Here is a 14483-nt window from a genome sequence, read left to right on the forward strand (position 1 = left end):
TGACATCAGTGATTTCTTTCCTTTGCTATCTTGCAAATTAATAAATGTTTTTCTTTATCTTGCAGAAAATGATGTTCATTATTATTTGTGTAGTTATTTTGCTTGTGATCCTTGGAATTATCCTAGCAACAACATTGTCATAGCAACCGTATCCCAAGAGCCATTTGTCCTTGGAGTCAGACCACATCTGCAGCAAATCAGCATCCTCCCATTTCATGAATGAATCCTAGACATTGTGACATGTGGCATTGAGTGCTGATATTTTATTAGTGAATTCAAGGAGAGAGCACAACAGAATGTATTGTTCAGTGGAAAAAACAGAATGGATGTGATGCGTTAACCCAGACATCCTTGGACTCTAAATAACACAGCACAAACATTTAACAATGTGAGACTTGTTTCAATGGCCTTAAAATAAGGAATCATTGAAATTTTCAATTTTTTTAATATATTTCAGTGTTAAAAATATGTATGTGAATTAGGAATATCTTATGTTATGAAGTTATTAGATTTCATGTCTGAGACTTTCTTCCCTCTCCCAGCTAACATGCTCATTAAGAGACATTTTTGTACTATGTTTCACTCATGTCTGTTTATGTTTGCAAAAATTATTTTTATTATCACAGAGCTGTTTTGTAAGATATCTATAAGTTTACATGTTTATAAATTAATTGTTTAATATATTAACATCTTAATTTACTCCGATTTTATGTATTAACTATTGCCTTTAAAAGAAGTAGGAAAGAAACGTCATGATGTCAGAGCCATCTTTGCACAGTTGTTTACACAGTTTGCCATCGGCATAGAAAACATTGGTTGCAAAGTACCCCAAAAAGCCTTTCTAGTTCCTTCTGTTGAAATTGATTTATAAGGTTCAAATCTGCCCAGTACCCTCCAGGAAAAGCTCGATTATTGTACTCAGCTTCCTCTCTACCTGTTCCATTACCCAAGATAATAAATTAGTTACTGCAATGTAAAGACAATGGTCTCTGCTTTCATTCTTTACAAAATAAGGTTTGTGTTTCCCTGTTCACACTAATAATGTCTGAATTTAAGGTGGTGATAAAATCAAATTTTAAACTCAAGGGGATCATTCCCAGACATTAAGTCATTCTTACATGTACAGATCACCTGAATGTTCTTGTTACATACCTACTATTCTGCTGAACTTTAAAAGTTAATTCTCAAAGTTTACAGGAATCCGTAATTAACATTTGTATTACTTCTTAATTTTTTAAAATTATAATGTGCTTTATATTTAGACTGTAAAATGTACGAAATCTTATTAGCAAATGGGCATCTATATGATAGCAAGTAGTCAAAACTTTAAATGAATATGTGAAGGATATTAAAAATATAGTTATCTCTTGTTATTTCTGTATGTGATTGTGTAAGCTCGTGACTGTAATTTAACATTGTCTGGCTTGAAAACTAATATATAGACACGCCTGATTGCAAGCTGTAAGTGTGAATTACAGAACCGTGTAGAAGCTGTGCTCCCTCTTGAATACAGTTACGAATTTCACGCGTTCATACTTTATACATCTGACTGCTTAGCTCAGAGTCAAGTCTGTATGTGTGCATTTTATTTTCTTGCTGGTCATTACTGTGCAGTCAGGATTCCTTTAGGAGTCTTCTGGCTCCAACATATATGTTTCTTAAATCTTTAGCCCATCAGTGAGACAGGCTCCCTTGTTGCTGCTTATGTTGATGGCATGACTTGTCCTGAGGGAATTTAACTATCCAGCGATCATGCTTGTGTCAGGGTGACTTTTGTACAGCCGTTGTCCATATGATGATGTGCACGCGTGGAGACACTTCATGCTCCCCACGTGTCCTGCTGTCGCTTCAAGTAAAGTCTTTTTAGCCCCCACTCCTCATAGCAATTCTTCTTGTATCTCTTCAAGACATTCTTCCTGGATTTGAAACACCTACTGAATCTGTGTTTTATATAGTTGAAGTTATGAAACCGCTTCTTGATTTCTACTTAAGGTGTTTAAGTTCACCAGGTAACCCATTTTGTATGTCTAAGCCTCATGTACCTATTTGACATCGGATTTTTAAAAATACATATACAGGTTCACTTGTTACTTTTTAAATCATTTCTTGAAATGTCATGTTTACATTAAAAAAACAAAACAAAACAAACTCAAGAGAACCCAAAAAAAATATTTTACTTTCTGCCTTGTTCATTTCTGGAAAGATTTGGGGGGAGATATTTTATTGCATATCCATAAATAAATTGTTAAAAGAATATTACCTGTGGCTGTTATTATGTGTAATGATACAATGTAAGTTAATAATTTTAGGTGTTTTTGGTAAGTTTTTGATTATTTGGTGTTACCAACTTCTGTGGTTTGGCTGTCACATATTAAGAAACCCACCTGGTTTCTTGCTGTTGACAACAAATGCTAATTTAGGGAATTTGGCTTTGCATGCTTCTGCCAATTTGACATGTTCGTATTGATAGTTATTAACAGGGCACCCCCCTCCACTTTCTTATTAACTGGAATTTCCCTAATCCATAATCCTTACTGAATTCTAATCATGTGGAAAAGTGGTGTTCAAAATCTGGCATGTAAAAGAAAGAAAAATAAGCTAGTTCTGGAGAACATCAGTTCATGAAGGTTGGACACCTCTCCACCCCCACTCATGTATTACCTCTAACCTTCTCTCTTTCTTTCCTTTCAAGCTGCAGTCTTGACAAGCACACTCAGTAATTTAGTGCCTTGGTCTATATTTTTTAAAGACTATGAAGTTTATCGCCTGAGTTTCTTAGGTTCACACCCTGGGGAGTTTCCCAGGGAGGCTGAGGAGGAGGCAGCCCCCCAACTTCCCTCGGAGGTTTGTCTGGGGTTCCACAGGGCACGATCACCACCCACCTGCCCACTGCACCTTGGAGTTGAGAGAGAGATCTTCCTGAGATTCAGACACCCACGCCGCTCCAAGGTCTCCACACCAGCTCTGTCAAGGGGCATCCTTGAAACGGCTCCCACAGTGGACATGGGGGTGCTGGGGGGTGGGCAGAGCAGACATCCAAGGACAGGGCTGGGTTGCCGGGCCTCCGATGCCCGGGGGCCACCTTGTGGGTCAATGAGCAGTCGCATCCTTTCCAGGACCTCTTCCAACAGTTTTAGTTAATTTCTTCAATAAATCTAAGCTCACATCCTTTCATGAGTTAAAATGGTGGGGCCCGCAGGTCACGGGGCTTGGGTTGGAAGAGCCTGGGTCACAGGAGGGACCCTGGGGGGCTCAGGGGTCAGGGTTGCCCAGGGATTTTGTCCCGATTGTGGGTTGGGGCCTGGTTCAGGGGCTCCAAGGAGATCAGGGGGGCCTGGATAAGGGTAGTGGGGAAGGCCAGGAGTCAGTCCGCATCTTCTCATGGCAATGACTCGTGTGCTTGTCAAGGGCCCCCTGTGACAGCTGAGGCCTCCCCAGCCATGTGTCCCCCCCCCCCGCCCCCTCTTTCTAGGTTACTATTTCAGTGAACACAGCAGCACACCCCCCCACCCACCTCCCCCTCCTCCCCTCCCCTACACGAAGGAGAACATCAGTGAGAAGAATCGACTCCAGAGGGAAACAAGTCCAGAACCAGCCTCTGGAGGGCAGCTGAGCAAAGCCTGGGGCTTTGCTTGGTTTTAAAGTGTGAAACCAACACGGTACGCACAGGACACAGTCTTGACCTCATCCAACCCTGGTTCCCGCCTTTGTTAAGATCCAGTGTTCGGTGTGGATGAGACAGCACATTTTGGGGTTTCAGTGCAGCAGGAGCTCTGGTGAAGCATCCCATGTCCTAGCTGCAGTCAGGGTGAAGATGTGCCCGTGTTTCCAGAGAGAGTGCCATATGGACAGCGAGCCATTTTGTTTTCCTTTGAGGCAACATCCAGTTGTCATCTTCTGACTCACATCCCCTGAATGAGCAGATTCCTAAACCAGGAAGATGGTTACAGGTCCGGTTGTGGGAAAGGGGTAAGTTCCAGAAAAGGTGGCATGATCAAGGGCAGGGCCATGCGTTAGTAGGTTCAGCCTGCAAGCCTGGGACTTATGTCGACTGCAAAAAAAAAAACAACACACGACCTGAAAGTTGAGAATGATGTTTTATTTGGTGGCTTTACCGAGGATGTAAGCTGGGTACAGCCTCTTAGATCGCTCTGAGGGACTGCTCCAAAGAGGTCAGGCAGCAGCCAGGATGTATTATGAGTTTTCGCTAAAAAACATGTAGTCCAATGCTGAAAGGTTAATGCTCATTACAAAACCAGACATCTCAATGATCTTAGTGATTTTCTAGGGATGGGAAGATGAAAGAGTCAGGGCTCAGTGAAATTATTCCTTTAATATGCACCTCAACTATCTAGGGCCAGTATCCTGCTTTTCTCCATCCGAGTCCCCTCAGGCTGAGTGGCTGATGCCTTGACTGTGGGCAACATTCATTGTTTACTAGAATGGCAGGCAATATGTATTTTTAACTGAAGCATAGTTGATGTATGATGTTCCATTAGTTTCTGCTGTACAGCAAAGTGACTTAGTATATGCACATATATACATTTTTTAAAAAGTATTCTTTCACATTATGGTTTCTCAAGGATATTGACTGTAGTTGCCTGTGCTGCACAGCAGGACCTTGTTGTTTATCCATCTTATATACACTAGTTTGCATCTGCTGACCCCACGCTTGCAGTCCTTCCTTCCCCAGACCCTCCGCCTTGGCCGCCACAAGTCTCTCTTAAGTGAGTCTGTTTCTGCTTTGTGGATTGTTGGTGTCATATTTCAGATTCCACATGTAAGTGATGTCATACGGTATTTGTCTGACTTACTTTGTAAGATAATCTCTAGTTGCATCCATGTTTCTGCAAACGACAGTATTTCATTCTTTTTAAGGGCTGAGTATCTTCCATTGTTGGAGAAGGCAGTGGCACCCCCACTCCAGTACTCTTGCCTGGAAAATCCCATGGACGGAGGAGCCTGGTGGGCTGCAGTCCATGGGGTCGCTAGGAGTCGGACACAACTGAGCGACTTCACTTTCACTTTTCACTTTCATGCATTGGAGAAGGAAATGGCAACCCACTCCAGTGTTCTTGCCTGGAGAATCCCAGGGACGGGGGAGCCTGGTGGGCTGCCGTCTGTGGGGTCGCACAGAGTCGGACACGACTGAAGCGACTTAGCAGCAGCAGCAATCTTCCATTGTATGCCAGTACCACATCTTTATCCAGTCTTCTGTCGATGAATACTTAGCTTGTTTCCGCATCTTGGCTATTGCTGTGAACATAGGGGTGCCTGTATCATTTTGAATTAAAGTTTTCTCTGGATAATATGCCCAGGAGTGGGATTGCAGAATCATATGGTAATTCCATTTTTAGTTTTTTGAGGAACCTGCATGCTGTTCTCCACAGTGGCTGCACCAACAGTGTAGGAGGGTTCCCTTTTCTCCACACCCCATCCAGCATTTTTCGTTTGTAGACTTCAATGATAGCCATTTTGACTGGTGTGAGGTGATACTTTGCTGTGGTTTTGATTTGCATTTCTCTAATAATTAGTGACATTGAGCATCTTGTGCCTGTTGGCCATCTGTATGTCTTCCTTGGAGAAATGTCTGTTAGTAGGGATGTTTTTATCAGAAAGCTGTGTCTGATATAAACTGGAGATCCCTGGATAAATAAATAGAAGTGCTTGCCACAGGACCCAGGAAACTAGGGGTGGCTCTGATGCTTTGGTTGAAGGGCAACTGCTAAGAGGTTTCTGTCCTCAGTGAGGAGACCAGTGTTCCACAGTGAACAGCTTCCTGTGGCCACAGCTGCTTTGTTCAAAATACGGTGACACGCTTCACGCACACCCACTTGACACTCATCAGAAGTCCTTCCTCCGGTAGTCAGATTGCAAAGCAGAGTAGTGAGCAGAGTATTTTGGGCAACATCTCCGCAGAGGTAACATCAGCCATGCAGACATCCTCTTTTTGGGGAGAGGTCTCCCACAGATCTAACCTCATGGCAGAATTTCCCTGTCCAGTTCCTGGGACCGTGACGTGTGGAATTGGGATGATCCCTGCAGCTGTGGGCATCTCCGGGGCTGTTCAGACTGGGCACTTTTCATGAACAGACACAATCCGCCAAAAAGTGAGTGCTTGCAGCAGTCAGACCACCCACCATGCCACCCACAGGGGAGAATTTGCCCGCTTCCTCCACCTCTAAGAGGATGTGCCTTCCTGTTGGGTTGTCATTTTTTCATGATGCAGAACAGAGTCAGGGCAATGGGTGGAGAGAAGGGAAGAGACAGGAAGAGAGGGGGAGGGGCTTGCGTGCTGAGCTGATTCTAGCACATTCCATGGGAAGGAAAACTAGGGTGAAACTGGTGAAGAAACAAGGTAGAAAACAGACCCAGAGGCTGCTGCAGTAGTTGAACGGGAGAGTAAACCAAGAAAGAGGGACTGACAATTTCTGGAAGCTGGGTGCTAGGAAGGCTGCCAAAATCGGGACTCCCTGTCCACTGATGGTGAATAGAAATATGGAGACAGCATTTGGAGGAAATATGAGTGGCTTTTTTCTTTTTGCCAGGCAAGGGGGAGAACACAGCAGGCTGGCACCTCAAGAACTGTGCCCCCCTCTCTGGGGAATAGGGAGAGGTTTTTATATCCTCATGAAGGTTTTGCATTTTTTTTTTTTTTCTTTTTCAAGATTTGAAAACAACCACAGCTGGCATCGGGCGACTCAGCAGCCGGGTCTGGTATCCCTGAAGTTATCAGCCCATGACTTTCTGAAATGCAGAATGCTACAAGAGAGGGTAGGGGGAGAAGGATGCCAGGTGCAGTGTATAATCTAAATGGAGTCAGAGTAATTAGCTTTATGATGGACAAGTCCAGCTACAAGTGTGTGTTAGTAGTAGTACTAACCAAGATTACATAACTCTTCCAGGGCTGTTTGGCTGCTGCTGCTGCTGCTGCTAAGTCGCTTCAGTCGTGTCCGACTCTGTGCGACCCCACAGATGGCAGCCTACCAGGCTCCCTTGTCCCTGGGATTCTCCAGGCAAGAACACTGGAGTGGGTTGCCATTTCCTTCTCCAATGCATGAAAGTGAAAAGTGAAAGTGAAGTCGCTCAGTCGTGTCTGACTCTTAGCGACCCCATGGACTGCAGCCTACCAGGCTCCTCCGTCCATGGGATTTTCCAGGCAAGAGTACTGGACTGGGGTGCGATTGCCTTCTCCGACTGTTTGGCTGGTATGTGCCAAAGGCTGTTCACTCAATTCTGTTTTTGCTGTAACAGAAAGGATATTTTCCAGGGGAGGTGGGCTGGGGTGGGGAGTCAGTGAGAGGTTTCTAAGTGTGGAGAATTGGGTTCAGAAGGAAAGAAGATGCTCACAGGAATAGCCACAATGTCTCCAAATCTGAAACTCTTCCAGAATAAACAGTAGATTTAACAAGTAATTCAACAAGATTGTTATGGTTTATGAATGAAATGCCTGAAATCTTTTTCTAGAAGCATGACTAAAGATTGGTATTCCTTTTTATTCTGCCTGGTTCATGAGGAGCATCTTCCACGAGGGCCCTGGCACCCACACAGGTTACACTAGGCTAGGCTAAGTCCCTTCAGTCATGTCCAGCTCTTTGTGATCCTATAGACCAAAGCCTGCCAGGCTCCTCTGTCTATGGGGTTCTTCAGGCGAGAATACAGGAGTGGGTTGCTGTGTCCTCCTCCAGGGGATCTTCCGAACCCAGGGATTGAACCCACATCTCTGACGTCTCTTGCATTGGCAGGTGGGTTCTTTACCAATAGGGCCGCCTGGGAAGCCCTAGGTTACACTTAATTCTCTGAATTCACAGAACAGTTAATGCATTTCTTTTTCTATGATTTGCCACACTTGACTTTATATTTTCATTGTGGAAGAATGAATGAACTGATTTAAGGATAAACCCCAAGGCCTAGGGACACATGCAGGGGGACTGGGAAGTGGGGCTGTGGAGTGTACATCCCAGTCTCCTCACTGCAGCACATCCTACTCATCTTTTTACCCCCGTGATACCTGGGGGAGGTCCCCCAAGGAGTCAGCAGAGCCATGATAGTCTGGGCAGAGCCGTGATAATTATCCATCTCCCAGCTACAGAGGGGATTGATAATGTATTGATAGTCTATGACCATTGCTTGTAAGCAAAATTCACCAAGGTCTTTGTGACCCTCCAAGGGATGGTTTGTTTATTTGCAAAGAAGAAAGGGGCAATGGGGGGCAGGCAGTGCCTTCTAATCCCACTCCCCTCACCCTGCTAGGACCCTCATTTGTTTAAAATCCTGCTTGCTTGCTCTCTGATGGATTTCTCTCTCTCTCTCTTTTTTGCGTTGTTTATTTATTTGGCTGTACCCGGTCTCCGTTGTGGCATTCGAACTCTTAGTTGTGTCATGTGGCATCTAGTTCCCTGATCAGGGATCAAACCCAGGCCTCCTGCATTGGGACCTTGGAGTCCCAGCCATTGGACCAACAGGAAGTCCCTCTTTGGATATATTTCTGATTAATGAAGATTGATGCATCTGTAGGAAAGGAACAGTTCAGAGAAATAAACATCAGTGTAACCTGTGGTCCTCATTTGAGCAAAATCAAAGGTAAATGTTTTTGAGCTAATCAGATAAATTTGACTCACAGGAGTGCCTGTGAGATGATGATTAATTTTGTTGGATGTGACACAGACATGGTATTATGTTAATTACAAGTCTGTGTCAGTTTTAGAAAAGCAAATGAACCTATTGACACAGAAGAAACAGATTCGTGGACACAGAGAACAGACTTATGGTTGCCAAGGGATTGGGAGGAGGGAAGGACTGGGTGTTCGGGGCTAGCAGGTGCAAACTATTATATAGGATGGATCAACAACAAGGTCCTCCTTCTGTATAGTACAGGGAACTATATTCAGTGTCTATGGAACCCTAATGGAAAAGAATATGGAAAATACATACATATATATATATATATGTATTACTGAATCAGTTTGCTTTAGAGCAGAAATTAACATTGTAAATCAATTATACTTCAGTAAAAAAGACAGCAAACAAAAAAAAGAGCACAGAGAACATCCTCTTCTCCACCTCTTCAAAGGACTGACAGCCTGAGTGTCAATGCCTGGGCAGTATCTTGTCTTGCAAGACATCAAAGGGGGAGGGAAACCCTTAGGCTTGTGAAATGAAAATATCTCCCACCGCATCAATAAACAAGAAATGTCACTACCATCAGCGATTTCTGGCCTCCAAATGTGAATGGGGGCTACCCCAAACTGCGATCCAGCAGATGCTTCCACCCCTCACAGTGATTGCTGAGGAGCTGGTGAACAAGCAGCCTTGCAAGAAGCAAGGTGAACAAGCAAACATGATTGGCCCCAGGTAGCTGAGGTGCATAGGAAAGGAGTGAATTCAGGGAGCCCAGAGGCTTCCATCTTCCCATACATAGAATGCTAAATTCCTTCACTTGATACCTGATCTTTGATGTTCACTGCCTGCTCCCCTTGTTGCAAACTTGTGTATAGCCTCCTGCCTCCTTGAAGCAGTTTTCTCAGAGTTACTGACATGTTGTCTCCCGGGCTTGGAGTCCTAAACATTCCCACCAAATAAAATAACTCTCTACTTTCAGGTTGTAAACAGGCCTCTCTTAACCTCTTGCTGTCTTGTACTTTCTCTCCCATTGAGTTCTAAAAAAACAAAAAAATCCAAGTATGATTGTTCTCAGTTTGGGAGGAATTCCTGGTTTGGGCACACATAGACATCAGAATCATGCCTGTGAATAGATGGGCTTTCTACGTAAATGCATTAATATGGGCTCAGCTCAGGGAACTGGCCCAGGACACCCTGAAACACAGCATCTGAGTCTCATCACTCTCCTCCCCAGTTCCATGAAAGCCCACTCAGGCGGGGTCTGAATTAAGTGTTGGCTCCCTAGGGCTGCATGAGGGGCCACTGGACAGGATTTCCTGTGACAGAGAAATGTTTCTTTGCCTTTACAACATTGTATTAGTCTCTGGTGAACCACAAAATAATTCAGGTATACATAGATACGTATGTATATATTCTTTTTCATATTCTTCTCCGTTAGAGTTTACTATAACACACAGTTCCCTACACTATACAGTAAGATCCTTGTTTATCTGTTTTATGTATAGTAGTGTCTATCTGCTAGTCCTAAACTCCTAATTTATCCCTCCTGCCAAGTCCCTTTTGGTAACCATAATTTTTTTTTATGTCTGTGAATCTATTTGTTTTTCATAAATAAATTTGTGTCATTTATTTAGATTCTGTATATGAATGATATCATATGATATTTGTCTTATCTGAAATACTGTGATCGTTTCTAGTCCGCCCATGTTGCTGCATTATTTCATCCTTTTTATGGCTGAGTAATATTCCATCATAATATCCATTCCTCTTTTGATGGACACTTAGGTTACTTCCATATCTTGACTATTGAGAATAGTGCTTCTATGAATATAAAGGTGCATGTGTCTTTTCAAATTAAGAGTTTTCTCTGGATATACGCCCAGGAATGGGATTACTGGTGAAAACCCAACCTCTTTTTTTTACATATAGTGTATACATATTGCATGTGTATGTATAGGTACACATTTATGTGTATGGTATTATGTTTGTGTATGTATACATGTGTATTTATATGTATGTATATGCATATATATGTTTATATGTATGTATATGCTTATGTGTATATGTATATATATATATGTTTTCTTCTTACAGTAGGAACTGGTTTAAAATTTCTTGGTCTCTGAATCTTCCCACATATTTGTAGCTACACGTGACACCCAACATTTTCCCCTGTCCTGAGTCTTTCTGGAGGCACCACCCGGGTCTGTCTCACCATAATTGGAGGTATTTGGAAGATCTTTCCCAGGCACCTTGAAATTCCCTCACAATCTCTCTGGGAATCACCTTTCAGAGGCCACGTCTCCCGTCCTCACTCTGGGTTAGGGATGCACATGGGCCTGAAGACCTCGGGAGAGAGCTGTAAACCACCGAGAGCAGTGGGACCCAGGTGAGGCCAGTGGATGGGCGCAGACCCTACTTGGAGGAGTCCGCACACACTTACTCCTGCCTGCAGGGCCACCGTCCTGGCCTTCATGGTGCAAGTCCCTTTTGCTTCTCTCTGTGGCCATTGTCATGTCGCCAGTTCCCATTACCCAGCACCCAGGACTGTGCCAGGAACAAAACATGTGCTGCCTGACGGCAAAGAGCCCATCACCCGATGTGCAGCAGTCAAAACATGAGCCCCGAGGTTTGCGACAAAGAAAGGGTGTGTTTGCAAGGCAGCTAAATGAGGGGACAAAAGAACAGGTCTCAGATCCTCCTCCCGGAAGGTGAGGGACTGGAGCACTTAAGGAATGAAGAATAAAGCAGCTGGGTGGTACCAGGTGTGGGGAGTGTGGGGAAAGGTGATTGAAAAGATGGGCATCGTCGTGGTTCTGTGCAGGCAAAGCTAAGCAACGTTCAAAAACAGATGCTCCTAGCACCATCAGGCTGCCCAGGTGGCTTAGTGGTAAAGGATCAGCCTGCCAAATAGGGACATGGGTTTGATCTCTAGGTCGGGAAGATCCCCTTGAGGAGGAAATGGCAACCCACCGCAGTATTCTTGCCTAGAGAATCCCATGGACAGAAGACCCTGGCAGGCTACAGTCCATGGGGTCACAAAGAATTGGACACAACTGAGCAACTGAACAAGATAGCACAATCTGAGGGCAGAATTTTCAGCCCTCGCTGTCAAAAGGTCACAAAGCGACACTCACACATGCCCAGTTGGAGGGTGGTTGGTTCCAGCCAGTCTTAACCAGATTCAGCTCGAAATTGAACACAGCTGACTCCAAATTCCTGGGGCACCATTCAGGGCAGCATCTTACTGTTCAGGCTACATGATGTTTGGAGGAGACACATGACCTTGATCGGTGAAGGCAAGTGAAGTGGATTTGATGAATCATTACCCCTGGTTTCAAGCCCAGATAGAGGAAGGCTGTCGGCAGAGACAATGTGCATCCCTTCCGGGACTGAAATGACCAAGGGGGCTGCTTGCTGGTGGTGCTCAGCCAGCAGTATTTCCAACCCTGGCTCTGGACGCAGGGCTGTAGCCCTGGGCAAGGTGGACGGAGCTCCTGCCTTGATCTGGGGGTCCAGAGAGGGAGGCTGACCGTGGGCAAGTCAGCCAGGGCAACACCCTTTCAGAGCGGGACAGAGGCTGTGGGGAAATGGAAACCTGGTGCTAGGAGGGAGAGTGGCCAGGTATGGTGAAGATCAGAGCCAAGGCCACGCCAGGGCAGGGCTGTCTGAGGACATGACTCACCCTTCTTGGTCATCACAGAGCACCGAGCTGAGCTCCCTGTGCTAAGCTTCCCACCAGCTAGCTATCTTACACGTGGTGGTGTGTGTGTGCTCAGTTGCTTCAGTTGTGTCTGACTCTTTGTGACCCCATGGACTGTAGCCCACCAGGCTCCTCTGTCCATGGAATTTCCCATGAAAGAATACTGGAGTGGGTTGCTATTTCCTTCTCCAGGGGATTTTCCTGACCCAGGGATTGAACCCATGTCTGCTGCCTAGCAGGTGGATCCTTTATCACTAAGCCATCTGGGAAGCCCCAAACATGCATTAATGTACGATATTTGTTTTTCTCTTTCTGTCTTACTCCATTCTGTTTGACAGTCTCTAGGTCCATCCACATCTCTACAAATGACCCAGTTTTGTTCCTTTTTAATGACTGAGTAATATTCCACTGTCTATATGTACCACATCTTCTTTATCCATTCATTTGTCTACTAGTTTCTTACAGGGCACACTGAGTGTTGGCCATGGTAGGGGATGGCAGACAGCCCCAGGCTTGGTTGCAGGTCCTCTGTCCCTTAAGAAAGGAAGGGAAGCCTATCATGACCTCAAGGAAGAGCCTGGGAGCTGAGTGAGTTTGCTGAGGGTCCTGGTTGCTGGGTTGCTGTCAGGCCACAGCTTGTTCCACATTTTAGTGATGTCACATAGCCCAGGGGAGTGGTCCCTGCCTGGGGAGGGGGTCATGTGGAATTGTCAGGAGTCCTTTTCAGAATGCTAAAAAACCTATCAGAAATGACATATTTACCTAAGATAAACAGAAATGACTCATTTATTTATCCTTTTAATCAGAGGATTGATATTTATGGGGCTCAGAATTTATAGGTATGATTGTTCTTCATCTCAATTTTCATTATTGCTCATTTCTAACAGGTTAGTATCTTCAATTTTGACTTTATAACACAGGTATTAAGATAGGTGGTTTTTTTTTTTTTGAATATGCAAAGGGAGAGGTTTGCTTCTTTAAAGAAAACTGAGGTCTCACAAGGGATGTAAAAGGCCTTTTAAATAAATGAAGATAGACATCATAATTCCGGGTGGAAAGACTCAATATTTCAAGAGTAAATTTTCCTCCAATTAGTTCTGAAAATGTTGCCCAATGTATCTCAAATTCATCTAGGAAGATTAAAAAGGACATTTCTGCCAAAAAAGAAATATAAGGGAAGGATTTCCCATAAATAACGTTGAAGTGTGCTGTGACAAAGTAATAAAATAGATACTGTATTGGTGGCAGGATCGATGAGACCCATGGTGGAGAATAAGGAGCTGCTAAGATATCAATCTGAATGGAACTTTCCAGCAAAGAGTGTTAGCAGAACTTGATAACCTGTTCCTCTCCAACCCCGTGCCAGCCTGAGTCCGCTAGAGTGGACCTTCCTTAGACTGACCCATCCATGAATCAGAGCTAATGATATTAATAATAGTCCCTTCCTTGAGGGGGCAGGGATTGATTTTGAAAATATGAATCCTTTTGAAGGGTGCAGATAGTAAGCATCCAACAAATGTTCTCTTTTCCATCCTACTTTGAGTTTCTCTCCATCTTGCACAAACTTAAAAAAAAAAATACTTTTCTTTATTTTAATTTTTAATTTATTTTAAAAAAATTATTTATTTATTTTTGACTGCATGAGGGTTTTTTTTTCTCTAGTTGTGGGAGCAGGGCTTACTCTCTAGTTGTGGTGCACGGGTTTCTCATTACGGTGGCTTCTCTTGTTGCAGAGCTCGGGCTCTAGGGCTCAAGGGCTCAGCAGTTGCCGTGTATGGAGTTAGTTGCTCTACAGCATATGGGATCTTTCAGGCCCAGGGATCGAACCTGTGTCCCCTGCATTGGCAGGTGGATTCTTATCCACCTGGTCCAGGGAGGTCCCACATGTTGAGGGGCAGCTACCCGTGTGCCACAACTACTGAAGCCTGTCCTCTAGAGCCCAGGCTCTGCCACAAGAGAAGTCACCCCAGTGAGAAGCCCGCACACCACAAGTAGAGAGTAAGCCCTGCTCATTGCAACTAGAGAAAGCCCATGTACAGTAACAAAAGATCCAGTACAACCAAAAATAAATGAATAAAGTTTTTTTAAAAAGAGAGAGAAACTCCCAGGAATTCATGCACTGTCCAGGTCATGGGTCGCTTTCCCATCTCTGTGCCTG

The 14483-nt window shown here is 44.3% G+C and overlaps 1 protein-coding gene across 5 annotated transcripts in view; it reads left to right on the forward strand.

Moving 5' to 3' along the window:
* Positions 1-14483, forward strand: part of STX2 (syntaxin 2) — a 271361-nt gene that overhangs the window by 38930 nt on the left and 217948 nt on the right. For 2 of the 5 annotated variants that reach the window (XM_019977801.2, XM_019977802.2), the window contains one exon: positions 66-2256. The exons of the other annotated variants lie outside the window; for them this stretch is intronic. Coding sequence is in view for 1 of the 2 variants with exons in the window: in XM_019977802.2 (XP_019833361.2) it covers positions 66-143 (78 nt within the window). In the remaining variant the exon portion in view is untranslated. Of the gene's footprint in view, positions 1-65; positions 2257-14483 lie in introns of those variants that run through there. 5 annotated transcript variants of the gene reach the window in all.

Source organism: Bos indicus, chromosome 17 (genome assembly GCF_029378745.1).
Source record: "Bos indicus isolate NIAB-ARS_2022 breed Sahiwal x Tharparkar chromosome 17, NIAB-ARS_B.indTharparkar_mat_pri_1.0, whole genome shotgun sequence".
NCBI lineage: Eukaryota > Metazoa > Chordata > Mammalia > Artiodactyla > Bovidae > Bos > Bos indicus.